Source organism: Leishmania donovani, chromosome 4 (genome assembly GCF_000227135.1).
Source record: "Leishmania donovani BPK282A1 complete genome, chromosome 4".
NCBI lineage: Eukaryota > Euglenozoa > Kinetoplastea > Trypanosomatida > Trypanosomatidae > Leishmania > Leishmania donovani.
In genome coordinates this window covers 132,124-160,043 of record NC_018231.1, presented here as the reverse complement: position 1 = coordinate 160,043, position 27,920 = coordinate 132,124, and the positions used below count along the sequence as shown (strand labels likewise).

Below are 27,920 nucleotides of genomic sequence, written 5' to 3'. Positions count from 1 at the left end.
CAGCCTGGAAGGGAGAGACGGTAGGTAGCGTCGCCAACTCGCATCAGCACATCGCGGATGGAAGCGAAGCAGCGCAGATTTTCAGGAAAAGGAATGAGCAATGCATGTAGCACCGCGGCGCGGCACACGCCCGCGTTCGGCTCCTTCACAACGGTCCGTGCTGGGGAGCCGCCATCGCCGTCTACATCCCGTGCGCTGGCGCGATGGACCGTCCTCCCTGTTGCGCTTCTCGTCGTCGCGGCACTCGCCCCGGGCGTCTTTCAGCCGGCCCGCGCCGACGGCGGATTCAATGCGGCCACCGTCGCGTCATGCCCGTACGGCTGGTCCCTTTATTCTCCGCCGATGGCCATCCCCACCACCGACAGCGCTGCGGAGGCGCACCTGTGCGCTCGTGTATTCATCAGGACGCCCGTGCCTGCCTCATCCGCCGAGTCCCTCTGCACCTCGCTCTTCTCGAGCGGCAGCGACGCCCCTCTCAGCACAGATGGCATCACACCGTGGCCGTACGCCACTTACGCCTCCCCGCACGGAGTCGCCGTGCGCTCCGCAGCGGAGAACGCGTTCTTTAGAAGTCTGTTTTCGGACGCTTACAACGCTGGAGCGGAAGACGATGGCGTCGTCGTGCTCGGCGGCGCAGCCGGCTACGGCGTGGTGCACTGGTACGCCGACGTGAGCAGCAACGGTGGTAACGCGCTACATCAGCGACAGCAGATGCCAACCCGCGCTGAGCTGCTGGAGATGCAGAGCCCTAGTTGGTTGAACAGCTCGCGCGCAGCACACACACGAGGAGGCCTCCCGCAACAGCTCGCGCAGACGACAGCGGTGGAGGCAGCGTCGGCAGCAGAGGTCTCCGCAGGCAGCGCGGCGTACACGAACTTCGCCGCTGATGTGGACTGGCAAAGGCACTCAGGTTTGATCGCGATGCGCGCGAGTGGACAGTGGACGTTGCTGACGTCTGCAGCGTCGGCGCACGCATTCGCGTGCGCCTTCAAGGCGGACTTCACCGTCATCCCGCCTGCCACCGCGTCCTCTAGCAGCGGCAACGCGCACGGCACCTCCTCCTCGGGCAGCTCCGACAGCAGTAGTGAAGGTGGGTCGAACTCCGGCGTTCCCCAGCGAGGTTGCGGCCACGCCAAGAGACCAGCGACGCCGCAGCCCGCGCCCCCGTGCCTGAGCGGTTGGACGGCGCTGCCGGCCTCTGTCGACACAAGTGACGGTGCTGTGAACGCCGTGTGCTACCGCCTGTTCGCTAACGCCAGCGAAGTGGGCGGCCGCCTCGGCAAAAACTTCGAAGGCGCTCGAGAGTACTGCGCTGCGGTGAATCCGAAAGGGTCGCTGGCAAGCGTTATGTCGCAGCAGGAGAACGCATGGGTCGTGTCCGCGCTGCTAAGCGCGATGGCGGCGCCGCCGACTCCGTGCACGTGCGATGGCAGCAACATGGCCGAAGCACCTGCCCACGCGGCCTCGGTGGTGACCATGAGCGGCGTCACAGACAGCGCGCGAACGGTGTTCCTTGGTGGCAGCTTCATGCGCGACAGCAGCAGCGCCGGCCTCATCGGCAGCTGGTACGCCGACCAGTACCTGTTTAGCGCGTCCGAGTACGCGGCGGCAAGCCCGTCCAGTCCGGCGTGGCCGACGAGCACCAATCTGTACTACTCCAACTGGGGCGAGGGAGAGCCAGCGCTGAGCTACGGTGTGGTCGGCATCACGCCTCCGCCGCCGACCGAATGCGACTGCGGCAACGCATCCACGTCGTTCCCTTCTCCAGTATCGGCTGCTGGCATGTGGGTCGGCCTGGACCCGCGCTCCACCCAGCCTTTCCTGTGCTCCTACCTGAACGACGGCTCCATCTTCCCAAGTGTGCCGCCGACGCCGATGCCAAACCCGTCCTCGACGACGTCGCCGGCGCCAAGCCCGTCGGAGCACTGCCTCAGCGGGTGGTCGCACCTGGCCCTGACGAACAGCTGTTATCGCGTCTTCCCGTCCGCGTCGACGGAGGCCGAGGGGGGCTCGGCCGTCACGGCGGCGACCATGGAGGAGCACTGCGAACAGGTTCTGCGTGGACAAGTGGTGGTCACCAAGGTCGGCCGCGTGCGCGCAGTAGCGATGCAGAGCATTGCCGAGAGCGACTACGTCGGCTCCCTGCTGGGTCTCTACTTGAAGAACCTGAGGAACGCCGTAGTGGTGCCGGAAGGCGGCAGCAGCGGCAGCATCGACTCCACCTCGTCGCCTCTCCCCGTCAGCCTTGCTGGCGTCTCCTTCATTGACCACGGCGCTGGAGGTTTCTACCTCAGCGGCGTGCGTGAACTAGACCCGCTCCTCGCCGACCGCTTGTGGGCCGCCGGAGAGCCGGCCAGTGTCAAGGGCTGCGTCGCGGTGGACGTCGGTGGGTTGTGGTACTACATCCCTTGCAGTAGCAGCTCGGCCAGCATGCCAGCAAACGAGGCGGTGCGAGTACTGGCCTATACGTGCCAGTACCGCGCCTCCGACATCGACCCGAAGCAGGATCTCATCCCGGAGGCGACGGCGCAGCCGCCGATTCCGACGAGTGGTCCCGACTGGCCCTCGGACAGCGACAGCAGCTCCCCGTGGTTGCCGCTCGGCCAGCGCGTACAGGCCCTCTCCGGCGCCGTGCACGTGGTGGTGGCGGCAGGCAGCACCGGTATTTACACCCTTCAGGGCCCCAACGCGACCATCCCGCCCGTCGCCAGCGTGCGCGGCCTGCACTTCTTCTTCGCCCCGCTCTCCGCCTACTACACCTACCCAGCCCCGCGGCGCGCGGTGGATGGGACGGTGATCGTGCCACCAGTGCAGACAGCCCCCGGCATGTCCGTCGACGATCTCCTCTCGATCGCCATCACCGGTGAGAGCTCGCCCGTTGCTCCGTGTGACGGCCAAAAAGATCAGCCTCGCATCGCACGCGTCCGCGCGAACGTGATTACGGTGCGACACACCAACCACAGCGAGGTCGGCTACGTGTGCGTCTCCCAAGACGGGCGTAACTACGTGCCAACGGCCATCACGTACGAGGTGACAGAGGTGACAGTGGACGGCTTTATCAGCACACCGTCGCGCTCGCCGGGGGCCAACAGCACCGCCGCCTGGCTGCCGCCACTGTTCTGCGGGACCGCCATCGAAGTTGCAACCACCTCGCCATCCGCGGCAGCGTCGGCCTGTGCTCTGCAGCGTGACATTGCGATCGCCGAGCATGCGACGGGCACCGTGCAGTTGGTGCTTCGTCGGAGCGGCGGCGCCTCTGCCGCCGGCACAGTCACGACGGTGCTGTCGCCCGAGGTCGACACCGTTGTAAGCCACATGCGACTGTCCTCCTCAGCCGACTGCATGGGAGAGCAGGTGCCGTTCCAGCTCCTGGACTCGGAGATCGAGGTTCGGCACGTCTCTAGTAGGCGCTACACGCAGTCCTCTTCGCCGCTGCGCGCCGCCGACGGGCGTGGGCGCGGCAACGCGTCCCTGAAGTACAGCGTCTTCAGCTACCAGCACGCTAGCGTCCATGCCGCGCGTCTTGCCTCGCTCGACCCCATCTATAACTCTTCCGAGGTGTCCAGCGTCCTGGCTCAGTCCCAGCATCCAGCGGAGTACTACGTGTGCGTTTCGGTGCACAAGCCGCCATTGACGCTGACATCCGACGTCGCAAAAATCGGCGCGGCCTCGCGACGCCTCCTGGCGCTGTGGGGGGCCTCTGTCAACGCCGGCATCAGCAGCAACAGCAGTGGCGCCTCCACAACGTTCTCTCTCTCCATTGCAGAGCGCCTCGCTGCCCGCACGTCTGTCAGCCCAGCCGGAGCTGCAGTGCGCACCTACACCGCCGTCCCAGGGCTCAAGGCACACCTTGTGCCGCCGCCTGTGTCCGTCAAGGGTATGTGGGCGTTGCCGCCGCGTCGGCTGCGCCAGCAGCGGGCGTGGTTCACCGCCACCAGCGGCTCCTCCACGGCTGCAGGGTCGCCTTGGGCGACGCTTGTACCGGCCGCCGCTGCGCGCAACCGCAGCGCGCACTACCTGCTGCGCACCCAGCACCCCTTCGACTCCACGGACCCGATGTCGGCGTCGTCGTCCTCGACCGTTTTACCATCCACCGTGCACCTGCACATCCCTCAGTACAGCTCCCCGATCATCCTCCTTGACGGCCACAACGCCGAGCGCGGCATGCTGGCGCTTCTCTCGCAAAACCCCAAAGACTGCAACCGCCACCAACCACTGCCGCTCGACGACCCGACGAGGGCGGCGGCGACGTGGCCGCGGCACCTCGACACGATGGTGCCGCTAAGCACTGTCACCATGACCGTGGAGGGAAGCGGTACCGCAGCCGCCACCGCGACGGTGGCGTACATGCAGCTGAACCTGAACCACACAGGCCTCTGGGGCCATCACCCGACTCGCACCGACGGCCCCGCCGCCACGCGACAGACATGGTACGTGTGCATCTCCTACGGCGCGCTCAGCCCCTTCCTTCCCGTGCGCCAGCCAACGCTGAGGATCACGGTGCACCGCCAGCGCGTCGACCGCTTCCTCATAGACTCCAGCGTCTCCTTCAGCAGCGAAGCCGTCGCGGCGGCCGAGGCAGCGGATGCGTCGACGACGCACCTGAGCGTGAACACAGGCTTTGCCGGCATGCTGTGGTTGCACGGCCTCGATGTGCGGCTTTGGTCCACGACGACGCTGGACAGCGCTCAAGTGGCCTTCTCGGTCGTGTTGCCGAGCAGCGGCACGGCGGACGACACGGCGGCGCAGTGCTCCAACGCGAACCTCTTCTACGCGCAGCGCGCGCTCGGGCTGCTGACGCCAGAGAGCTGTCGACACACTCGTGCAGCGGGCGGCAACAGCAGCGCCGACGGCGATGCCGACTGCGAGGGCCGCGAGGCGGCGCGGGTGGGCATGGTCGTACCACTTGGCTTCTTCACGCAGCACTCGTTACGCCGCATGCAGCTCTGCCTCTCCGTGCCGCTGCCGTTCGCCACCAACACGACAGGCGGCAGCAGCGAGCTGGTGCCGCAGCGCCGTTTCTTCGCCCCCCTCGTCAACACCACGCTGGACGTCCGACCCATACAGCTTCTCTACATGGGCCGCTACAGCTCCATCCCCGCCTCGGCAGCAGCGGTGCCACCCAACCCCGCGGCGCCTCCGTCCACTGGGGCAACTCTCATCCGCCTCGCCGAGGGCGCCCGCGACGTGGTGCTGCCCCTCACCGGCTACGGCATCCGCCCTGACATGACGATGTTCCTCTCCTTGCAGCTGTGCCACGGCGTGCCGATCAGCAGCACCGGCAGACACGACAACCTTGTCAAGGAGCAGAGCGCCCTGAACATCTCGGTGGTGTCACTGTACGACCTGCCGAGCAGCTACTGGGCCCCCATGGAGGCCGTCAACGACGTGCAGGGCGATGGCGGCAGCGAGTCCGGCAGTGCGTATCAGCCACGCGTGTTTGTCGTCTTGAAGCACAGCGACCTCCTGAGCAAGTCGGCGGCGCAGCGCCTCTTCGGCGCCAGCACGGCGACGGCAGACGCGGCACGAAAGCCGCTGAACGTTTGCCTGTACGCCCCTGGGACGGCAACGCTTGTATTTCCGACAAACTTCCAGCTTGTCGTTGAGCCACCGCGTGTGACGGCGATCCGCAACTTGCCGAGCGACGCGCCGCTGCTGGCACGCGCGACGGCGCACATGCCGCCGTACAACAGCAGCAGCTCCCCCTTGCCGCCGTCGTCGGTCGCCACGGTGGTGTACGCGGGCACCATGGACCTCATTGTGGAGGGCTTTGGCCTTGACGGCCCGAATGCGTGGCTCATGCCTGCCGTCGACTGCGGCAACGCCTCCAGCCATCTGTGGCGGACGCCGGTGCAGCTATCAGGCTTGCCGTCCAGCACAACCACCACAGTGCGGATCGCGGTGGAAAGCGGCAACGTGACGAGTCCGCTCTACGCCGAGTCCACGCGCTACGTCGATCCGCAGACGTCCTATTCGAGCTGGTTCATCTCGCTGCGGCAGGCGGAGACGGCTCGCGTCGGCGCCGACGTGAACGTCAGCAGCGGCACGTACGTGGATCGCTTCCAGTGGTGCGTGCGCATCGGGGAAACGAGCGAAGACGTGGCAGTCTCGCCGTACGTCTCGACGGGCCTACCGTACCGCCTGGTCATCCCGGCTACCGACGGCTTCGTGGTCGAGGATAGCCCCGTGCACCAGAACCACATCTCCACCGTGCTGGCGTTGCCAATGCAACACGCCACCGGCGGGCAGTGGTTTTCAATGAAGCTGGCCGGGCCCATCGTCGATGTCGTCCAAGCCATCGGCAGCCCACTCTACATGTTCCTCGCCCCGCAAGACCTCTCCTGCTACGCCTTGAAGAACAGCTACGTGCACCAAGGCTTGCACTCCTTCGGCAGCGCCTCCTTCTCCGCTGTCAACGGCTCGGCGGTGTTGCTGCCGCGCTGGCTCACGGTGCCCGGCATCTACCAGCTGTGTGCCAGCACACTATACCCGACGTTGGACTCCGCTGACGAGGGCATCGAGGCGGCACTGCAGTTCTTCTCACTGCACGGGCTGCAGGTGCGGCTGGCCAACGCGGTCTACGGCGTCTCCGCGCTGAACCACACGACCAGCGTCACAGTGGAACAGGGCCAGGAGTGGGCGCTGCCCATCTCGGGCTCGCTGCTGACGAACCGCAGCCTCGTGCGCTTCCACACCTCGGCCTTGCAGTGCAGCCAGCCGATGGTGGCGACGAAGAGCAGTGGCGGCGCGGAGCTGCCTGACATTCGCGTGCAGGACGCCTTCACATGGTTTTCTCTCTTCGGCGGCAAAGACGACAACAGGGACAGCGAGGGTAGCCTTACCGCGAGTGCACACTACATCGTCCTCTCCCAGAGCCTCATCCGCTCCCTGGCGGCCCCGGCGACGTATGTGCTGTGCTTCCAGCCACAGAGCCACCTCGACTGGCGCGTCGCCCCGGCCATCTCGCTTGTCGTGGAGACGCACGTGCGCCGCCCAACGGCTTACAACTACTTTCCAGCGGACGGCAGCGAGGATGTCGCGCTGCTGACGGCGCTGCCGCCTAGCAAGGTGGCGCTGGAGTGGAACACCGGCGAGGAGAGCATGGTGAACGTTGTCGGCACAGCTGGCCGGCAGGTGTCACTCGCGCTGTGGTGTCTTCCAGCGCCAACGAAAAGCATCAGCGGCGGCGTGGGCGTGGAGGAGGATTTGGTGCCGTGCGGAGATCACCGGCGCGTCATGTTCGTGAAACCGATGGACAACGACGAGGACCCGTGCTTCGTCGACGCGGAGGCCGTGCCGGATGACGTCGTGCGCGGGCCCTATGTACTGCATATCGGTGTTCTGACAATGCCATATGCGCTGAGCACGCGCGGAAGCGGCAATGGCGATGATGCGGTGCCGGTTATCATCCCGAGCATGACGCAGCCGTGGATCATGTGCCTCGAGACGGGGCCGGAGCGGTGGCGCGAGCCGGTGCAACCGATGTTCCAGCTTCAGTACACGCACGCGATGCCGACCGACTTCCGCGTAAAGGCCGACGACGCAAGCAACACGACGGCGCCGTTCCCAGCGCACAAGGTGGGCGTTGCAGCCACAACAAGCGCCGAGGTAGACCGTGGGACGGGCATGCCCGCCGGCGGCAACACGACACTCATTCTCTACGCGCAGGACAGCAGCCAGGTGGTCTACCTGAACGGCTACGGTATCGAGCGCGGCCACCGGCTGCGGTTTGGCGCCCGCTGCGAGGAGACAATGGAACCACCGGCATCCTCCAGGTCACGAGGTGGAGTCAGCAGTGGCGGCGGAGCGGGTATGGTGAACACCACCTTGAGCGACATGGCGGACTACCACCACCGCGTTGCCGCCCGGCAACTGCTGGCAAACACGCGCCTCTACACCGACCCCCTCCCGATAGAGGACGACAACGGCGTCTTTCTCGTGCCGAGCACGCACATTCTGTTGTCGGAAGAGGCCACGAGCGGCGCCGGCGGCATCGCTGCGTGCATCTCGACAGACGGCGGTGCCACGTACGCCAAGACAAGCCTCACTCTGCGGGTGCTTCCGTCTCGACTTCGCATCGACACGGAGACGACGCAGCGCAACTTGCTGGCGCAGATTTTAGCAGACACCCTGCTCGTGCCCGAGAATAGTCACGGCAGTGTCGACCTCACCGCGCTCATCAAGGCAGGGCAGGTCATCGGCTCCTCTACAGAGGCCGCGACGGCATCGCCGAGTAGCGTTGGCGACTCTGGCATGAGGGACGCCGACATGTATCTTTCGCCTGGCACGCAAGTGCTTCTCTCCGCCAGCTGCAGCTACAACTCGCACGGCATTCCGCTGCTGACCGTCTCTGTTTCGAACGTGCTGACCTTGGCGAAGCACCACACGGGCACGGTGACGCCGCAGCGGTTGCGCGTGTGCGTCCGCGACCCCGAGGCAGCCGTCGCGGCGGCAGCGGTGCTTGACAGCGGTGTGTCGGAGGACGACGGCGGCACGGCTACAGCATTCTTCATGGCTTCTGGAGTGTACTACCGCGTGATATCAGTACAGGTGGGCCGGGTCTCGTTGCACGCGTGGACACCTACGGAGGCGATGCAGGCGGACTTGATCGAGCAGGTGGTGGTGCGCCGTGGTGCCAGGGAAGATCTGCTGCTACCGGTGCTGCTCAAGTCGACGGCACACGCTGAGACCGCCGTTGCGGTCGCGTCGAGCCCCGGGGACGAACTCCTCCAGCGTCTGGAGCTGAGTCCGTCCGCACTGTCGCTGCTTTCACTGACCCGCTTCTACGTGGGGCGGCCGTGCTACCGGTCCGCGCAGTCACCCGACCCCGCCAGCGCCATCTCGCCCTACGTGTCCTCCTACGCAGGTATGCAGCTGAACTTTGGCGCCGACAGAATCACCGTCTCGCCGCTGCCCTTGTCCAGGCGGCAGCAGCAGCAGCAGCAGCAGCCGTCATCGCTATCGCTGCCAGACAGCCTGAGCAAGACCCTCGTCGCGGCGCTGCCGAGCGGCAACACCTACAGTGTCCCGCATTACACCCTCGAGTCTCGCGGCTCTGTCTGTTTCTCCGTTGATGGTGGGCTGCACTACCTCTCCGTTGGCATTGCGCACTTCACGGAGAAGTGGGCCCCCACCCTGCGCGTCACTGTCAACGCCGAGGACGCCGAGAAAGGCAAGGATGTTCGTGAAGAAGCAGACGCCACCACGGCGGCGACGCCGTCGACGAACGCGATGCGTGTCTACACCCAGAGCAGCACGACACGCCAACTTCTCGACACGCGCTATGTCGACCCCGGCACCTTGCCGCCATGGACTGCGACAGCCAATCATACGGAGGCGCACGTGCTAGCGGATCTCGGTCAGCTGACGACGGCGATGCTATGGACCGGCTTCTTGGGCGATAATGGCTTCGCCGTGAACGGGCTACTGTACCTGCCTGCCTCCACGCACGCCGCGCCGTCTGCTGAAGCAAGTCCCTCTGGTCTCGTCCCTAGTGGCGGCCCGCAGCCACAGCCGCTCCTCTTCTCCCTCGACAACCGTCTGCAAAACATTTCAACGAACATGACGGTGACGGTGGCGCCCTGGTCCCTCACGTGCTACGGCGACGCTCAGCAGCGGGAGTTCTACGTGCATCCGCTGGACGTCGGCCTCCTGGTCACCACGGCGCCGGGGCGGTGCAGCGCCGGTATGCGAGACGGGGTGCGCGTGCGCGTGGTGCCGCTGAGCATGGCAGAGTGCAACGACACCGTCGCGGTGGACACGTTCTACCTCTTTGACCTCGCCACCGTGCAGCCTGCGGCGTGGGGCGCAACGGCGGCGGCGGGCGAAGCCGCATCATCCCCGGCGCGGGCGATGCAGCTTCCGATAGGTCTGCGCTACACTCCCGTGGGGCTCTACGCTCTGTGTCTCCGGCAAGATCTGCCCTACGTGTCGAGCCTGCTGAGCGACAACAACGCACGTGCACCAGGTGACCTCGTTACGGCCACCTACACCGCGACGCCACTTCGGCTGCGTGTCGCGCGTAACTGGACGGTCGTGTCCGTCAGCAGCGCAACCGTCTCGAACAGCAGCGACAACGTCGTCGCCATCGCGCAAAGCAGCTACGCCGAGCTCCCCGTGACCGGCACGGCCGTACGTGTGCGCGGCATGCCGGTGTTGTTCGCGTTCGCCCCTCCATCTGCGCAGATGGTGATGCGTCGCGGCGGCAGCGGGCCGTGGACGTGGTCGGGTGGCTGTGCGGCGGTGCCAGAGGCGTGGGACCCTGTTACAGGTATGCCGTTGGTATCGGCGTCGGCGTCCAGTGCCAGCGGCCCAGATGGCTTGCTGCTCACGGCGCCGTGGCGCAACGCCCAGGGCGGCGTGCTGCGTGTGGATGCCGCGTACGTGAGCCGAGTGGAATGGGATACCGCCGCTGTCGTACCAGCAGCAGCAACCAACGGCAACAGCACAACCGCGAGCCCGCGCTACGCTGACCGGCTGCGGTCGTATGCACTCTGCTACAGCGTCGATGGTGGTCTCAGCTTCCAGGCGGCCGGCACGGCAGGGCAGACGTCGCCGCGTACTCTCGCCGCTGTCGTCGTGCCACCCACCATCACGTCCCTCTCCTGCAACCGCACCACCGCAGCAGATCCGACGCAGCGTCCGCTGGGGTGGTCCGCTGACAACGCCACCGCCACGACGGTGCGTGTGCAGTACCTCTACTCGAGCCCCGGCGCGGACGCCAGCATCACCTCATCGCCGCAGGTGGTGACGTACGCGGCGCGGCCACCGACGTACACATATGCGTGGACGAGTGCCTTTGTCGGCAACGGCATGGGTGCAGCGAGCGGGCGTCGCCTCCCTACCGTGACGACAACGGCGGCAGACGTGTCGACGGTGGCCGCAGCGGTGGCCCTCGTCCGCACAAGCCGGTACGGCGCACGCTGCGACGGTGCCGCGGCGGTGTCAGCGAACTTTACGCAGTTCTACGGCGCCACGGTGTTTGGCGCAGATGCGTGGAACGTGTCCGCGGTGAACGCCTCGTCTCCGCTGGCAATGCCCATCTTCCTAATCAACCTGCAGCACGGCGGGGTGTGGTCGACTGCCGACACGGCCGCCGTCGTGGCGTGGCGCGGGGCGCAGACGGCCAAGCGTGTCGCGCAGTTCGAGCGCATGAACCCGGCACTGTCGCAAGAAACATGGGTGAACCAGACGGCCGCGTTGTGGGCGCGCTACAAGGATGTTCCAGGAGCCCCGCTAAACGGCCAGTCCATTCTTGGCTGGGCGACCGACGCGGCTACGGCAGCCTCGCGCAGCAACGGCGAGTCAATTGTGGTGTGTCTCAGCATCGACGGCACGCACTTCTACAGCGCTGATGTCGCCCGGGCCGCTGCTCTCTCTTCCGAGGCGCAGGCGCAGCAGCAAGTGGTGATCGCCACTGCCAGCGCAAGCAGCAGCAGCAGCAGCAGCACCACTACCACGACCGTCACGCATCTGTCGCCATGGCCGCTCTACCTCCGCTCCACCGTGGGGCCGTCGATCAGCAACGCCAGCGCGAACACCACGATGGCGTCTGTGACAACGCAGCTTCTCTGGATGCGAGAGATCTCCATGGTAATGGAGCTGCTTGCCCGTCCCAACACCAACGCCGCTACAGCAACGGCGGCAGCTGCTTCCGGCTCGCCCTACCTTGGCTACACCTCCGCCTCCCTAGCGCTCTTCCAAGAGGCGATGGCCGCCGCACTTGGCGTCGACCCGTCAGTGGTTGCCGTCCAGCTGCACATGTCGGGGTTTGTGGCCCTGCCCAAGGCGGCCGCCTCGTTGCACGCCGTCGAGTCTGTAGCCGTGGCTGCCGTGCAGGCGCGTCACCGCGCCGCAGCAATTCTTGGCGGTCTACAGAGGGCCTCAACAGCCCTCATGGATAACGCAACAGCAGACCCGCAGCCGGTGCTGCTGCCGACCTACGCGCTGGTGCTCAGCATTATTGCGGATGCGGTTGCCTATGACGCTGCAGTGAACACCTCGACTCTGTCGGCCGCGCCTGACCTGCTCTACCGCGGTGTGCAGCTTCTGCGAGACAATGTGAGCGGCCCGGCCCTTCTCGCCACCTTAGCACGCGGCCGTGACGCAGTCGCCACCGCTTCGTTGAGTTCGCTGACCGTGAACTTTACGCTGCGCAACGGCATCGACTTGCACGCTGCGAATGCGACCATGTCCGCTGCGCTGCCTTGGTCCCCGGCTCAAGAGGTGGCGTGGCGACGCCTGTTCCTGAGCATCCCGCACGCCACGCTGACCCCAGGTCCGGTACTGGATGACAAGGATAACGATAGCACCTCGAAGGTCAGGTGGTGGACCATTCCGTTGCTACTCGTCCTGCCAGGGGTCATGGTGTACGGAACGTACTACGTCTACAAGAAGTACCTGCAGCCCGCCAATGAGCCGACGAAGGCGCCGGTCGTGGAGAACCGCCAGTAAGCCCTACCCCCCACCACCACCACCACGCTTTCCCTCTCCCTCTCACTTTCCTATCCGCTTGAGGATGGGGCGCCTCACCTTAGTGCCGCTGCGTACGCATGTGTCGTAGAATGGGGGGTGGGCGCGGACCGATTCGCAGCGCGGGTCGCGTGGCGGAAACTCTTTTCCTTGTTTGCCGGTGTTGTGGTCCACTCTCTCGAACACATACACACGCATACGCACACACTGTCGTTGCCTGTTGTTGCTCTCGTGCAGCCCTCGTGTGCTGCTCTTCTTCCTTCTAATGCGTATCTCCTGTTACGCATCTCTCTCCCTTTCATGTTTGTGTGTGTGTGTGTGCGCGCAAGTGGCGGTCCTTGTCGCTCGCTGTCCTGGCGTGACTCGTGGTTGGTTCTCTTTTTCTCTGATGCGCCCTCTCCTCCTCTCTCGCTTCCTCTCTGCACCCGTGGCACGGCTGCGGCGTGCTTCAGAAGGGCGAATATAAAAGACGAGTCGTGCATTCATCTACTTTTCACCGCATCCTTTGCCCATCAGACACCAGTCACGACGCGCGGTGGTCGCTATCCTCTCCGTAGGGCGTGGTAGCTCTCCCCTCCCCTCCCTCTTATGCTGGGGGAAGTGGGGATGTCAACTGGATTCACTACCTTGTCTCTGAGCACGAGTCTGTTCCACTCTGATCAGCACCCATCATGCCCGCCACCGGAGCGCGACACATGATGGAGGGAAGGAAGGGCGGGACCCTGCCACTGTCGTCGAATCCATGGAAAAGATAAACAGCGACGCTGTAACAGCGAAATGCAGAAGTCAGCTCCCCCTCCCTCCTGGCCTACCGGGCCACGTCTAACACGTTGATGGGATCGCCCATAAAAGGTTAGAAAATGGGGACTGGAACCCCTCAACGCAGCACATCGCCTTCTTCTTATAGCACCACCACCACCACCGCTCCCGCCCGCCCTTCTCCCTCTCTGGCATTACACAAGCGAAGGCAGGTAATATTTCACATAAGCATCCTTGATCCTGCACTCCTGCACACATAAACAATCAAACTCGATAGTGGCCGCACTCAATACAGCACAGCCCCTTCCCCTCCTTCTTCCATTCTCGCTGGCAGCATCTCCGCACACCGCTTCACCCCCTCCCCCTCTCTCTCGCTGCGCTTGGGTTGCCGCACGCGAACGGAACGCCAGTGCTCCGCTGCGACCCCACACCGTCATCCGCTCCCCATCGAACGTGGTCAGTACCACCCCACCCCACACACGCGCCACCCCCTTTCGCCCATTTTCCTTTCGATCGCAACTTGCACGAGAGCACCATGGCGGAGGCACAGGCTCGCAAGCGGACAGAGTCGCTGTCTAAGATGTACTCCAAGAAGCCCATCAGCGAAGGTTACGCGCTGTGGGACCGCGAGTACCTGCTCGCCGCCATGCGCGTCTTCACGTTCAAGGCGGAGGGAGCGCCACCGTTTGTGCTGGCGCCCTATCTCGACTCCGTGGCGGAAATCACGCTGCAGATGCATGACCTCGAAGACGCCGCGGAGCAGTTCGCGATTGCCGCCGGCAAGTACCAGCTGATTGACCAGAAGGTGCTGGCAGATCTCATGCGCTTCAAGGTTACGGAGGTGTCGAGCAGTGCCGAGATTGCGCTAGAGCAGGTGCAGGCGTACCTCGCAGCGCAGGACCCGCAGGGCAACGGCGGCGGCGAAAACTCGACGGCGCAGACCAAGTCTGCCTTCGCGCGCGTCTACGCGTACCTGGCGGACCTCTTGCTTGGGTCAGTGGATGAGGAGCAGGCTAGCGAGGCGGTACTGGCGCAGGCGCTCACGGCGGCGGAGCTTGCCGTTCAGCTTGGCTGGGACCGTGATCACTGTGGCTGGCTCATCGTCGGCGACGTACACGCCGCCAGCGGCAACTACGAAAAGGCAAAAGAGGCGTACGGCAAGGCGCTCCAGAGGTGCCCGCACTACGCCAAGGCGTTGGAACGCCAGATCGGCGTGGTGCAGCAGCTCGTCCGTGCCGCGGAGGAGTGCGGCGACGACGCCGGCAAGGCCACCCTCAACACGGAGCTCTTGATGCTGCTGAGCCGCAGCATCGAGGTGCACCCGCTGGCGAACACATTCCGCGAGAAAGCATTCTTGCTGAGTGAGATGCATGGGGATGATGCGGCACTGGCCTTTGTCGCCGAAACCCTCGAGCACCCGCCGCAGGAGGAGATCGAAGTGATCGGCAGCTCGGCGAAGGAGATGACGTCGACGCTGCTGAAGGCGAAGGCGGCCATCCTAGCAGACGGCAACCAGCTGGACGCGGCGCTCGAGGCAGCGACCAAGGCGCTGGAGGTGGACCCGAACGACGAGGAGGCCAAGTCGATCATACGCGACCTGCACGAGTCGATGGCAGCGTAGCCGCGGTGCATCGCGCCAGTTGCCCCTTCACATGGTCTCCCCTCACGCCCCCTCTTTAGGAAGTCTGCCTTCTCGAGTCCGAAGCAGGTGCGGCCGCTTGAGGATTCCTGCTGTTCACCACTGTCTTTGCTGACCGACGCACCCACGCAGAACCACCTCTAAGGTAGTCTCTTCATTTGTATTTCGGTTCCTCGCTTCCTCTTCCCTCTTTTGGTTGTACTCGTGGATTCTTTTCCTGTGTGTTTCTGCGTGTGACTGTGTTGACCTCGTGGTGCGCTGTGTGCTTCTCCGCCCCCCGCCTGCCTCTGTCGCTCTGCCTGTGTGCGGCCGTCTCTGTGCGTGTGCGTGTATTTCCTTGTGTCTTTGGCCAGTCTGTGCTGTGTGGGGATGGTGATGGTGCTTGAAATGTGTGTCCTCCGTCCGTTTTCTGTGGCAACCCCCCTCGCGACCATAGTCCTGCCTTTCCTGTCGCTCTCAATCTCTTCTCTAGGTTTTTGCCTGTGTCTCTCAGTGGCTGTGCTTTAGGTGCTGTGCGTACGCGCGCGTGCGGTCGTCTACCATCGCTCATGTCGACGCCCTGGCTAACTCGCGCGGCGGAGAGGGAGGGGCGGGAGGCTTTGGTGTTCTCTCCCGCTCTCGCTAGCTCCGCCAGCCATCCCCAACGACCGGACAAATCGCCTCTGCCCTCCCGCTAAACACACACGCAGACGCATACAGACGCATACGTTTATGCGTCTGTATACACCACCGTCGTCGCTATCCCTCAGGCGCACGCGGCACTCGCGCTGGTACACAAGCGCAGACATACGCATGTGGTGTAACGTCGCGTGCCTCTCCCCTTCGCGTGCATGTGTGTGTGTGTGTGTGTTATTGCTTCGTGTCTGTGCGCGGTGGATGCTGCTGTGTCTTGCTTGATGGTTTGGCGCTTGCACTTGTGCCTGTCTGGCTCACACACTCCCTCACCGCAGCACGGCCCCTTGTTCCTCCGTGTGTGTGTTTATGTGTCTATCTGGGTGTTTCTGTGTCTGTGTCTATGTTCTCGCCTCTTCAGAAACGGGATAACACCGAATGCGGTGATCAGAAGCCGTGGCATACCTTTTTACCCGGCCACCACCACCTTCCCTCCCCTCCTCCCTTCCCTCTCGCATGCACGGCGGCTATGGCATCTTGATAGGCCACCGGAGATAGCGTGGGTAAAGAGGGGCAGAAGGGAGGGAGATGGGGTCACCTTTCTTAGGAGGTGGGGCGGGGCTCCATTCTTGTGGGATGGGGCCATATCAGAAGGGCCCTCTACGGTCCCGGATGTGGTCCGGCTCTCCCTCTGAAGTTGTTGCTTTTCGTGAGCGTCGTCGTAAGCCCCTCAGTCGTTCACGGTGCGTGTGTTCATTTGGTTGGCTGCCCGTGGTGCGCCTCTTCCACCACCAGCAGCACCAGCACCAGCACCCCCCCCTTGCTCACGCACAGATAAGCGGATACACACACGCACCCCTTCCAAGAAGAAAAACAGCTTTCTCTCTCACCGCGTCACCTCCGTACGTTCCCTCCCACTCCCTCCCTCCATCACGCCACTCAAACGTATCTACCCACACCCATGCACGCATGTGCAGGTGCACTCCCTACCACCACTATCACCACTACCACCACCCAACACAGACGCATGTGCAGGTACCCACGTCGGCACGTCGGTGCATCGTCCCTTTATCCTCCCTTCTCTCACATTCCACATCGCTTACCATCGAGAGCGACAACACTTTCCTTCTGCGAGCAGCCCAGCCATACACACCTCGACCAGACGCGGTGCCCGTAGTGTGGTAGACACTAAATACAGAAGGAAGGCGTGCGAGAGTGTGTGTTTGTGACCGCGCTCTGGTGCGCAGGCCTTCTGCTCAGCTCTCTAATCTATCATCGTTGCACCTGCACACGCAACACGCCAGCGACCGTCCACGAACACCATCACGCCTGCGTGCACCGCCCCTCCCCTTCGCCTCCCCCGCTGTCTCTGGCGTATCATCGCTTGGCGTCCCCTCTCCCTTTTTTTCTTGGTCTCTCGTCCCACTCGCCAACTCTTTTCGTCATTACGACGACGTCGTACCCCTCCTCGCCCTTGCCCTCCCCTCTTACCCCCCCCCACTCCCAACACCGTCTCTCCGCCACCTCGCGGTCTCTCGTCAGCCGCCGCCCAGTCCCCGCGAACACGGCGGTTTTACACGCACACACCTTCTTGGGGGGAAGGAGGGGGCCTCTGCTCTCTATTCGTCGCCTTTTCAGCCGGTGGCCGGTGTGTGCGCGTGTGTGTCTCTTCCTGCCTGGGAAGGGAGGGGAGAGAGAATGCGCAGAGGGTCACGGCATGCAGCTGCCGCGTTACCGTGCTCGCAGTCCGCAAGCAATTCCGTGGTCAGCTCGCCTAACTCAGCGACCGTGACGACCTCAGGGGATGTGTTTGGAGGCAACTCACCGGCAGCTGCGTCCCCCTCAGCTGGGCGCCGACAGCAACGGCTATCGCGCGGTAGTCTTAGTAAGGCTTGTCCTTCACCGCCGCCCTCTGTGTCCACATCACAGCAACAGCAGCAGCGGTCGCAAAGGCAAATGAAGAAGGGCCCCCGTCATCACCGCGGGGGCGGCGGTCGGAGAGAAGCGCAGCGAAGACGACTTCCCGGCTCAAGTGCGTCCGACGCAGCGATGTCGAAGCCAAAGGTGCCACCTTCGTCTTCTCTTCCTGGGCGTCGCAGCAGCAGCGGCGGAAGCAGCGGCGGCTATGGTGACGTTGCCGCAGGGATGTGCACAGTCGAGGATGTAGTAAAGAGCGCAGTCGACCCACAAGCGCAGTTCACCATGTCATCCAATACAAGTCGCACCACCACCATCACCGCCGACGACGACGGCAACGAAGCGGACTCTTCGTGCTCGCCTCTGCCGCACCAGCAGCAGCAGCAACGGCCACCTGATCAGAGTAGACGCACGAAGGGCAACCGCGACTCCAAGCCGCGCGCAGTACGAGGCCGGGCGAACACGCAACTGTGGGAGAACGTACAGAAGCAGCGCAGGCATCTGCAGTCACGACAGGATCGTCGCCGCATAGCTGCGAAAAGTAGCGAGGCCTCTGTCGAGGCCGGTGCTGCCGCGCACAACGTAGCCAACGAAGAGGACGAAGTAGCTGGCAACGTGCAAGGATCCGCTGCAGCACCGGAGGAGGAAGAGGTGACGGTCTCGTGTAAACCGCGCAACGGCAGCCGCTTTTCTTCTCCACCAGCGACAACGGCCGCGGCAGCGGCCGAAGAGACCCTGGAAAACGAGGAGCTTGTACCTGCTGCTGGCACTCGACGAGTACCAGGCCAATCCGCAAAGAACGCGATGGCGACGCCATCACGGCGGCCTGCAGTCACGGAGGGCGGCGGCCGCTCTCGACACCGTCGCCGCCTCAGCCCAGCGCACCCTGTAGCGTCGTCGCCAGCGGTGTCTCGAGGTAGCTCCATCAACGATGCGGTCGGCGACGCCGCTGTTGATGAAGAAACGCAGCCCCTGCCAAGGTTGTCGCACGCAGGGCATGACGACAAGGCGGCCGTGCCAGCAGACGGGCCGCGTCGACCGCTGCGCGCGGGGAACAAGCTCTCCCGTAGGCAAAAGCAGATGTCGACCGCCGTGCCGCAGCCGCAATCGGGACCCGGTGTCGCTACTGGAATGGCCCCGGTCACCGCCGTCGCCGCCTTCAGCACACGCCCGCCCCTGCCGCCCTTCGTGCCGCAGGACCCCATCATCGTGGCTCAACAGGTGCGTCACACTGCACACGCGGTCGTCGCCGAGTCCGCACTTCCCGACCCAGCACCGACAGTGATGCGGCTCGCCGCATTCTCCCCGGCGAAGGGATCGATCACGGATCCGTGTGTGGTCGCAGCGGTGCTTCCCACGTCGGCAGGTGCTGCAGCCCATGCTGTCGGCCCTGCAGTGCCGCACGGTGGCCGGGTGAAGGACACGGCGGCCCCATCTACAGCTGGTCCTCCAACAGTGGTGTCGTCACGCTCGATGCCGCAGCAGCAGCAGCAGCAGCAGTCTGAGGAAGATAAGCAGCTCAGCCGTCGCGGTTTGCGCTTGGGTGCTGCCCCGTTCTACCCTGCGGCCACCGCCAGCCTCATCCTCGCCATGACCCCCGAAGCAGGCACCAACGGCGGTGACGCATCACTTCCATCGCTCGCAGCCGCCGTACCCAGCCCACAGTCACTGCTGGGGAGCTACAGCATGTCGCCGGCACGGTCGCCGCCGCTAGTGCGCCCGACTTCCTCGCCGCTGGGGGACAGCGTGCAGAACCACAGTCGAAGCAGTACCGGGGGCCTCATGAGCGGACAGAGCACCTTTGCGGCAGAGTTGGCGGCGGCAACAGGTACGCCATGGACGCTCACTGTTATCGCCCCGTCTCACTCGTCGCCGCCATCATCGATAGGGCGGGATGACACGGACGGCGACGGCCCCAGCAGCGGCACACCTTCTGTGCCGGTCAAATCGCCGGCGCACGGAGCTGCAGCCGCGGCGAGTTACAGCAGCAACACAGAGATGCCAAACGGCATGGGGGATCGGCCTTCCATGCGGCGCAGTGCGCTGATGGTGACAAACACAGCCACCGGTGCGCGTGTGTCGCCGGCGACCGTGACCACGCCGTCCGGCTCGCCGACCGCACTATGGAGCGGCAGCGGCGGTAACGGACCGCAGATGCGAACGAGTGGGCACACCAGTGGCGCCAGCTCTAGCACCGCCGCTGCCGCCACCACTTCCCCTGGTGGCGCTGGTCATCACTCCGCCACTCATTCGGGCAGCACACCCCAGGGCGTCGTTGTACGGGAGTTCCCTCAGGCTCCGTACCCGGTCGTGAGCCGAACTACAGAGCCTCACCAATCACAGCAGCAGCACTCCATGCGCAGTCCACGGTTGATGAGTGAGAGCGACCTGGACTGCGTCCAGCACAATCGTGTGGCAGTGTCCGACGTCGTCGCCAAGGACGAGGGCAGCCTCGTCGACACCCTCTTTGCCGACGTCAACATGATCGAAGACGACGAGAGTGAGGTAGACGGCGATGATCTGCTGAGCAGCCGTGATGGGGGTGAACGTTGGACGATGCAGCCTGCGCCGTCGCCCGTAGCTTCCGGTGATGGCTCGCCACTTGTTGCCTCGTCGCCTGATGTCCGCACGCCGCATTCGATGAACCAGCAGTTGCAGCACCGCTCTGGGTCCTTTTCGGCCGGCGTACGGATGCTCGGCAAGGAGGCCGGCGGGCAGGTCTTTGGTGGTGGGTACTGGTATCCCTCGGGTCCTTGGGCCAGCACGGACGCGACTGGTCGAGGTAGCGGCAGCGGCGGTACTGGCACAGGGTCGCACCGCGGTGGCGGCGGCGATGTCAAGACCACTCTTGCCGCCGCCGTTACCGCAAGCATCGGCAGTGGCAGCGGTGCGGCGGCGTGGCGTGGGTTGTCCACCCCACCACACCGCCATCGAGCCTTCTCTGCGAGCTGCGCGAGTGTTGCGTCCACCATGTCGCTCATCGACCCGAAGCAGCCGCAGGCAGACGGCGCCGCGTACGACATGATGGGCGAGGATGATGAGTGGGAAATGAACAGCAGCGCCTACGCCGACAGCCTCGACGAGGCGCAGATCCAGTGGATCGAGGAGCAGCTCAGGGCGACGGAGAACCCGGCAGGGTACTTCTAGCGGACTCCCTGCCCCCTTCTCCTCCACCTCAACTCAGTGCGCCGAGTGTTGTGCCGTGTGTGCTGCTTCTGTGCATGGGTGTATTATCTGTACTTGCGATTTTCTTTGATGTTGTGTTTCATTTTGCTCAAGTGCATCTGCTGCACGCATGCATCTGTGTGTGTGGGTGTGTGGGTGGGCGGGTGGGTGGGCGACTGAACTTCTTTCGTATACGTTTGAGTCTCTTTGCTTGTACGTGTCTGTCTCCGAGTGTGTGTGTGTGGAGGGGGGGGGGTGTTGTTGCGTTCCCTCTTTCTTCACTGCTTCGCCTGCTCTCGCTCGCCCGCTCGCCTCATTCCCATCACCCGCCATCATCGCTCACGCGCACACACACGCCCTCACCCCCCCCTCCCTTCCCTGTACGCTGCATTCGCGTGTCATTCGCCTATGCACCTTACGTTATGCCGCCATGATTCTCTTCTTCCCTCTTTTTGCTGTGGTTCTTTCCTGTGGCTGAGCTCTGTTACCCTTCCCCTTCACAGCTCTCCCACGCCTTCCCCTCACGGCGCTTGTTTCTGTGTACTCTTCGCCGTTGCTGTGCTTTCATGTCTCTCTGCCCTCGCCAAGCGCCCCATGTCGCGCTCCTGTGCGCCCCACGCGTCGATTGGTGTTCGAGTTCCCGTTGGTGCTCTTGGGTAACCTTTCCTATGCCGGGCATGTCCACTGTGTGCGCCGTGTGTGTGTGCCAAAAAATCGCCATCCATCATGTGTCTCTGCCGCGCGTCTCGCTCCCCCTTCTCCCCTCCCACCCCCTCGGGTGAAGTGGCCGCCGGATGCGTGGAAGGAAGACAGACGGCGAAGAGAGGAAAGGAGAAGGGGAGGGAAGGGGAGGGGGAGGGCACAACAAGCAGCCATCCAACAACGAGCTGACGTGATGCGAGAGATGAAAGGGGAGCCAACGGGAGAAGCCGCTTCAAGGAGAGCAGGAGAGGAAGCAAGGCGGTGACCGGTACTCTCACCTCCCGACGTCTTCCTCTTCTCTTGCCGTCCATGCGAAACCGTGTGCGGGGGGTTTGCGTGTGCAATGGCAGGAGGGAAGCCCCCCGCCCCCCCCCCTCGCACTGGCAGACACACGTACGCGGTCTTTGTCTCTCTTCACATGTCCCTTTTCTGCCCCCTCCCCCCTCCCACCCTTCCCGACGCCGCCGCCGCCGGTCCACTGTCATGGCACTCCTGCGGTGTTTGCACCTCTCTTCGACTACGGGGGGGGTGTGCGAGGGCGCGTGAAGAAGCGGAGAGGGACACACGTGCGCGCTCAAGAGCGCCGTCTCTCCCGCTACCCGCGCCAACAACAACCAAGGGAAAAGAAGGCATCATCCACTCGGTCGTCTTCGCTGGACACGGCGGCAACGCGGTCGATGCGCGGAGCGAAGGGACGGAGTGAATCGCTGGATTTTTGATGCACGAGACGCAGGAAGGAGAATAGACAACGAGCACATGCCATCTCGAGGATGGAGTACAACGACGACGAGTACGGCCGCGAGAGCAGCGTGGAGGAGCTCGCGCAGTCACAGGAGAGTGAGCAGGTGGCCTCCGCCGCCTCTGCCTTGCCAGCGTCTTCATCGTCGGACGCCTCTGCCAAGCCGTCTTTTCGAATTCTAAGCACACCGCAGCTTGCGCAGTGGGTTCGGGTGCACAATCAGATGGACGTGGGCTGCTCCGGCAACACCGTCTGGACGGTGAGCAGCGCAAAGCACGGCAACGGTGTTCGCCACTTGATGCGCCACCACGACCTCAACAACTTCTGGCAGTCGGACGGGGTGCTGCCACACGTGATTCGCATCCAGCTCGGCCAGCTTACCCCGGTCGAGGCCATGGCGGTGTACGTGAACAGCGCCGTCGATCAGAGCTACTCTCCGCGGGTGATTCGGGTAAAGGCGGGCACGCACAGTGGAGACATGACGGAGGTCGCCAAGGCGGACATCGGCGCCGGTCAGGAGTGCGGTTGGGTGCTGATAACGCTGCGCGAGATGGCAGGAGACGACGGCGACGATCTAGAAGGAGGCGGTGCCAACGATGGCGGCGGTGGCGTGGCAGCGGGTGTGAAAGTACAGCACACACAGCAAGAAGTGCGTCCGCGCCAACGGGACGGCGGCGCACCGGCAGGGGGCGCCGCCTCGTCGTACTCGCCGCCCATACCGTATAGCGAGGTAGCCGCAGTGCTGGGACATGGCAACCACGCGACCCCCTCAAGCGCGGGAGCGCAAACATCCGCCGCGATGCCGATGAACCCACACAACACCAGCAACGCCGCCGACCGCTGGCTGTGGTGCACACTAATTGACATCTGCATCTGCGAAAACCAGTTCAACGGACGTGACTGCCATCTGCGAGGGATTCGGCTCATGGGGCCGCGCTACGAGGAGTTGGAGCGGGTGAGCAATGCAGACGCGACGGACACGGTGACTTGCGCACGGCCGCTGCGGGGCGGTGAACCGCTGGAAGGCACGGCAGATGAGCTGCAGCTGCGATAGAAATGGTGGTGGCGGAGCAGGGAAAGAGAGGGCAAATGGGCGCGGCGGCCCAAGGCGGTGAGGTGGGAGGAGGGGAAGGGAGGCGTCTACGGAAGAGAGCCACCGAAGAAGTGCACAAGGGGGCCGCAGAGGAAGCGGCGCGGTAGTGACGCGCGTGCCTCGTCGAACGTAGGCATGTGCATGTGTCTTTCATCCACGAGTAAACGCACACACGATGTGCTGCTCTCCCTCGATCCCGCTCTCTCCTGCTCGCCATTACCTCGGTCGTCCTTCGGTGGCGCCGCGCAACAAGCCAACGAATGGGGGAAGCAGCAGGCAGTGTCTGAAGAAGGCGAAACACGACGACCCCAGTCTCGAGAACGAGGGCCATGGTCGCTTATACGGATAGAGCGGCATACACCTACGCGTACGCAGCACCGCTTGAGCGGTCTACGTTGCAGTCCCTGTCGTCTATCCCTCCCTGTTTTTCTTTCTCTCTCTCTGGCGGCGTGCCGCTCGTGGAGAAGCAGCGAGACATGGGTACGAAAAAGGAGTAAGTGAGTCGCAGAGAAGGACGGACGGACGGACGGACGGCATACATGTATACACACGCATACATACAAGGGTCGGTCCAAAAGGTTGTTCTTCGCCTATGCACACTCGCACTCTTTAGCGCTCCCCCGCCCCTTTCCCTCGACTGTGCGTCTGTGCAGATGGGGAGGGGAGGGGGGAGGGGGGTTGCCAATCCACATGTGTACAGTACACGTTGCGGTGAGTGTGTCGCCTCTCATCCGCGCTCCCGCCGTCCCCTCACTCCACCCTCCCTACACTTTTACTGTCCATGTGTTTCTGCTTTCGACGTGGTCTTCTCAACGCCCCTGAGAGTGTCTGCCTGCGCGCGCACCGTCAGGCGCTTCCCTTGCCGGATCTGCTTTCTTTCTGTCGACTTCCCGTCATCATCCTCGTCCTTGCCGCGTGCTGTCCGCACTTGCGCGCCACCGCGGCGCCCCGCCGTCACCAGCACACCCCTTTTTCTCGCCATCCTGCTACTCCTGTGCACCACCACCACGTCAACGTTTGCGTTGGTCTCTGTAGCCACCCCAACCGCCGCTCAGCTGTCTGCCGCCTACGCGGTAGCAAATCCTGGAACTCCGTTGCAGGGCCTGTACGCGATGCGTGCAACCAGAAGACCTCCGGCACGGCGGACCGCATGCTCATGACGGTGCGCGGCGGCGTGACAGCGATGCTACAGACCGTGGCCAAGGGCGGTGTGCTCTACTTGGGCAGCCACTACGGCCTCTCCTCGGGCACGTGGAGGTGGTGGGACAGGCAATTCGGCGATTACGCGTTCGCCACCGGTCCTAGTGGCAAACCTGTTGCAAGCCAGCGTCGTGGGCTGGGCTACGGGCTACCCGCAGCTCAGTGCAGATGGCTCGGTTGGCGACCGCCGACTACGTTGGGCCTTGACGAACCGCGGAAGGGGTGGACAAGCGTGGCCGCCGCCTGCGAATCGCGCGACGATGTCGTGGCGGTGACAATGAATGGCCTCCCTCTTGGTGGGGCTACATGCGCATCATGGTGCTCGCGGTGGTCGTGGTGGCGGTGATTGTCGTCGTGTGCGGGGCTGCCTGCGGAAGAAGAAGCAGTATGATGGCCATGAGAACAGCCAGTGTACCCCTCCTCCTCAGCCAGTTCTTTTTTTTCCTCCCGTGGCACGAGCGACAGTGACGGCAGCAGCAGCGGCACGAGCTGTAACGGGTCGAGCGAAGCCGACAGAAGTTTTCTCGGTGACCTCTAGCAGTCGAAGAACTGGTTGCTGGGGCAGCTAGTTCGCGCCCGGCAGCACTCGTTTCAGTCCCTGGCTTCTCGATGATCCCAGTGGGCCCCCGCCACCACAAAACGAGAACCGAGATGCATGTGAAGGCATACAACGACCTTTCCTACAGGCACAGACACACACATACACACCATAGCCACCATCACCATCACAGTCGACTTGCCTCTGCTCGCGCCCCGTGAGGAAACCCTCGACAACTCACCACCACGACCACCCTCCCGACTTGTCCTTCTCTGGATTAATGTGCATATGTTACCGCTCGGGGCGTTGTCCTGTTTTGTCTTCTTTTGTGCGTGTGTGTACTTTTCAGTGTTTACCGCAGCGAGAGAGAGGAAAGAAGAGGGAGAAGAGCGCCTTCAGCAATCCTCTACATGTTCATGTATGCCTTTGTGTGCTGCATCGGTGCCGTTTTCTTCTCATGCGGTGTGTGGAGAGGGAGGGAGGGAGGGGGGGGCACTGTGAGAGGCGGGGAGAGGGAAGGGAAGGTGGCGTGGTTCCTCTGTCCGTCGCACCTCCTCCTCCTCTCCCCTTCCTCCCTCCCTCCCTCCATCATCCCTCATCGTCTCCCATCTCTCTTTGGAAGACACGCGTGTACATGTGCAGTGCGTGCGCGTGTGTGTGTGTCTCTCTCCCTCTTCATGCCCTATGCAGCCCCGTCCGTTACCCGACTCCTCCACCTACCCCTCACCCCTCTCATGTGCATCATGTTCGAGTTGGGGGGAGCGGGAAGGAGGCGAATGGTTCATCCCACGACGACGGCGGGGGGGGAGCTGCATTCTTTTCCCCTCTTTCCCTTCCCCCGCTCCTTCTCTTGAGCCACCACCACCACCCGCCCAACTGCGCCCCTCTCTCGCACGCGCACACGGCGCACATGCATGATTGCGTGTCAGCCAACGGCCCTGCCGCCGCCATCTTGTTGCTGGTGCATTTCTTTTTTTCCATGCGTGAATGCGCGCAGGGCCCTCTCACGATCGCCTGTGTTCGTGTTGGTGCGTGTGCGCATGTGCGTGTGTGTGTGTGTGTGGTCTGGGGAGGGGGTGCGCATGCTGCTCGTGTTGTGGGTGGGTTATCCGCTGAGTAGATCGTCGCCTAGGAGTTCACGCTTCTTTGCCCCTCCACCCTCTTTTCGGGTTCCCGTCTCTCTCTCTGCCTCCCTCCCGGTGGTATGGTCCGCCTCCTTACAGTGGTGAGCCTCTGCGGGTGTCAGTATTGGTGTTTACGTTTTTTTTTACTTGGTTTCTCTTGCGCTTCCTTTTCGTGTGCCCGTCGCTCAGTGAAGGGGCTGAGCGTCGCATCAGCCAGCACAACACGAAACAACAGTTAAGCGTCAGCGGAACGCGAGGAGCGCATAACAGCGCTCTGCATGGAGGGAAAAGCGGCAAGGGGAAAAGGTGGGGGTGGGGGAGCGGGGCTTTGGGTGAAGGGTCAGTGTGGACTCGTAGAAGCGGCTCCTTTCCCTCAGCTGCTTCCTCCTCCTCGCCACCACCACCACCACCTGCTTGCGGCGCACGTGCATGTGTGTGTGTGTGTGTGTGTGTGACAGATCCGCTATCCATGTTATCGATTTCACCACCTTCACTCTCTCCTCGGCTGCTGCTGCTGCTGTGGATGCGTCGTCGCCGTCATCCGCCGGTTACCTCTTTATTACGGTGTTGGCATCAACACACATACACGCCAAAACATCATATAATAATAATAACGGCGGCGCACTGCTTACATGCGCCTCCTCCCCCTCTCTCCTCGCGTCCTCCTCCTCTGCGCCTGTCGTTGCCCCGCGGCAGCTCTTTCCCAGCAGCGACGGACTCATTCCCCATGTGTTGCCCCTCCTCTCTCTTCCCGCATCCTCTTGTGTCACTCTCGCATCGCAGGAACCCCTGGACGCTGCCCCCACACTCCGTGAAAGAGACAGACGGTAACCGTTGCTCCCCTCGCTCAAAATGCACTTGCAGCTCCTCTGGTGCTCCGCCTCGCTTCCGTCCATGATGGCGGTGCTCTTGGCACTTGCCATGTGCCTCGCTGCCAGCATCGCGTCTGCTGATATGCTGCTTGCGCCTAGTGACTCGATTCCCTTCACCACCTTCGGTCAGCTTCAGCAGGTCTGCGCAGCGACGCAGGCTGGCAGTACCCCGGTGGCTATGTACACAGCAACCATGACGGCCCTTGTTGCCAATCTCATGAGTGAAAAGAAGGTGACCCACGCGTACGTGAGCGCGTACCTGAACGCCGACAGGAGGTGGACCTGGTTCGTCTACGAGGGCGACGAAGTCATCGAGATGCTCATGAACAGCAGCCAGTGGGCAACCGGAAACCCAACGGGGGCGCACACCACCTACAGGCACGTGGTCTACAGCACCACGGATAAGGGACTCATCAGCGCCACCGGTTACGACAACTACCCAGTAGTCTGCAAATACGAGAACCAAACAGACTACAGTCCACCCGGCAAGAGGTTCCCCTGGTGGAGCATTCTCATCGTTGTGGTAGTGGTCGCCGTCGTCGTGACGGTCGCTGTTTGCTGCCTCTGTTGCAAGAGGAAGCAGTTCGACGACGCAGGCGACGAGGACAGCGAGCTCACGACTCACAACGGCTCCTTCAGAAGCTATGGCACCAGCCACACGGACAGCAACAAGTCTGACGGTAGCTCGCTTTTCACCTCGCGCCGCTCGTCCTCCTCTGGGTCGGAGAGTCAGTCCGACGGCTCGTCTTCTTGAAGCCGTGGCGTGACGGGCTCCACCGGTGGCGACTAGAGCACCAGATATCTCAAAAGGAAAGAGGATAAAGGAGAGAGCGTGGTGCCCAAGATGGCTAAGGCGCTGTGAAAGATGGAAAAGTGGTGAGTGGGAAGGGCCCGCCGGCCTCTTCGTGTTGTGTTACCTTCCAGTGGAGCCGCCCCCCTCCCCCCCTCCTCCCTCACCCCTGGCAGCGGTTCGTAAAACGGAAACTGTCACACAAAATACATATATACAGCAGATCATTAACTCTTGCACATACAGACACGCACATATGTACCGCCTTCTTTCCCTGTCATTCCCTTTTACCCATCCAT

The 27,920-nt window shown here is 63.5% G+C and overlaps 5 protein-coding genes across 5 annotated transcripts; all 5 read left to right on the top strand.

Annotated features, from left to right (window-relative positions):
* Positions 1–93: 93 nt before the first annotated feature.
* LDBPK_040410 (hypothetical protein, conserved) lies at positions 94–12,453 on the top strand (the record flags this gene model as incomplete). Its single annotated transcript, XM_003858056.1, has 1 exon — positions 94–12,453. One exon carries the CDS (start codon positions 94–96, stop codon positions 12,451–12,453), a length of 12,360 nt encoding a protein of 4,119 aa, XP_003858104.1.
* Positions 12,454–13,765: 1,312 nt separating this feature from the next.
* On the top strand, positions 13,766–14,851 carry LDBPK_040400 (hypothetical protein, conserved; the record flags this gene model as incomplete). The annotated part of the gene is made up of 1 exon (XM_003858055.1): positions 13,766–14,851. One exon carries the CDS (start codon positions 13,766–13,768, stop codon positions 14,849–14,851), a length of 1,086 nt encoding a protein of 361 aa, XP_003858103.1.
* Positions 14,852–17,179: 2,328 nt separating this feature from the next.
* Positions 17,180–20,545, top strand: LDBPK_040390 (hypothetical protein, conserved; the record flags this gene model as incomplete). Its single annotated transcript, XM_003858054.1, has 1 exon — positions 17,180–20,545. One exon carries the CDS (start codon positions 17,180–17,182, stop codon positions 20,543–20,545), a length of 3,366 nt encoding a protein of 1,121 aa, XP_003858102.1.
* A 1,490-nt stretch (positions 20,546–22,035) lies between these two features.
* Positions 22,036–23,058, top strand: LDBPK_040380 (anaphase promoting complex, subunit 10-like protein; the record flags this gene model as incomplete). The annotated part of the gene is made up of 1 exon (XM_003858053.1): positions 22,036–23,058. One exon carries the CDS (start codon positions 22,036–22,038, stop codon positions 23,056–23,058), a length of 1,023 nt encoding a protein of 340 aa, XP_003858101.1.
* A 3,798-nt stretch (positions 23,059–26,856) lies between these two features.
* LDBPK_040370 (hypothetical protein) lies at positions 26,857–27,585 on the top strand (the record flags this gene model as incomplete). The annotated part of the gene is made up of 1 exon (XM_003858052.1): positions 26,857–27,585. One exon carries the CDS (start codon positions 26,857–26,859, stop codon positions 27,583–27,585), a length of 729 nt encoding a protein of 242 aa, XP_003858100.1.
* Between the last annotated feature and the right edge of the window lie 335 nt (positions 27,586–27,920).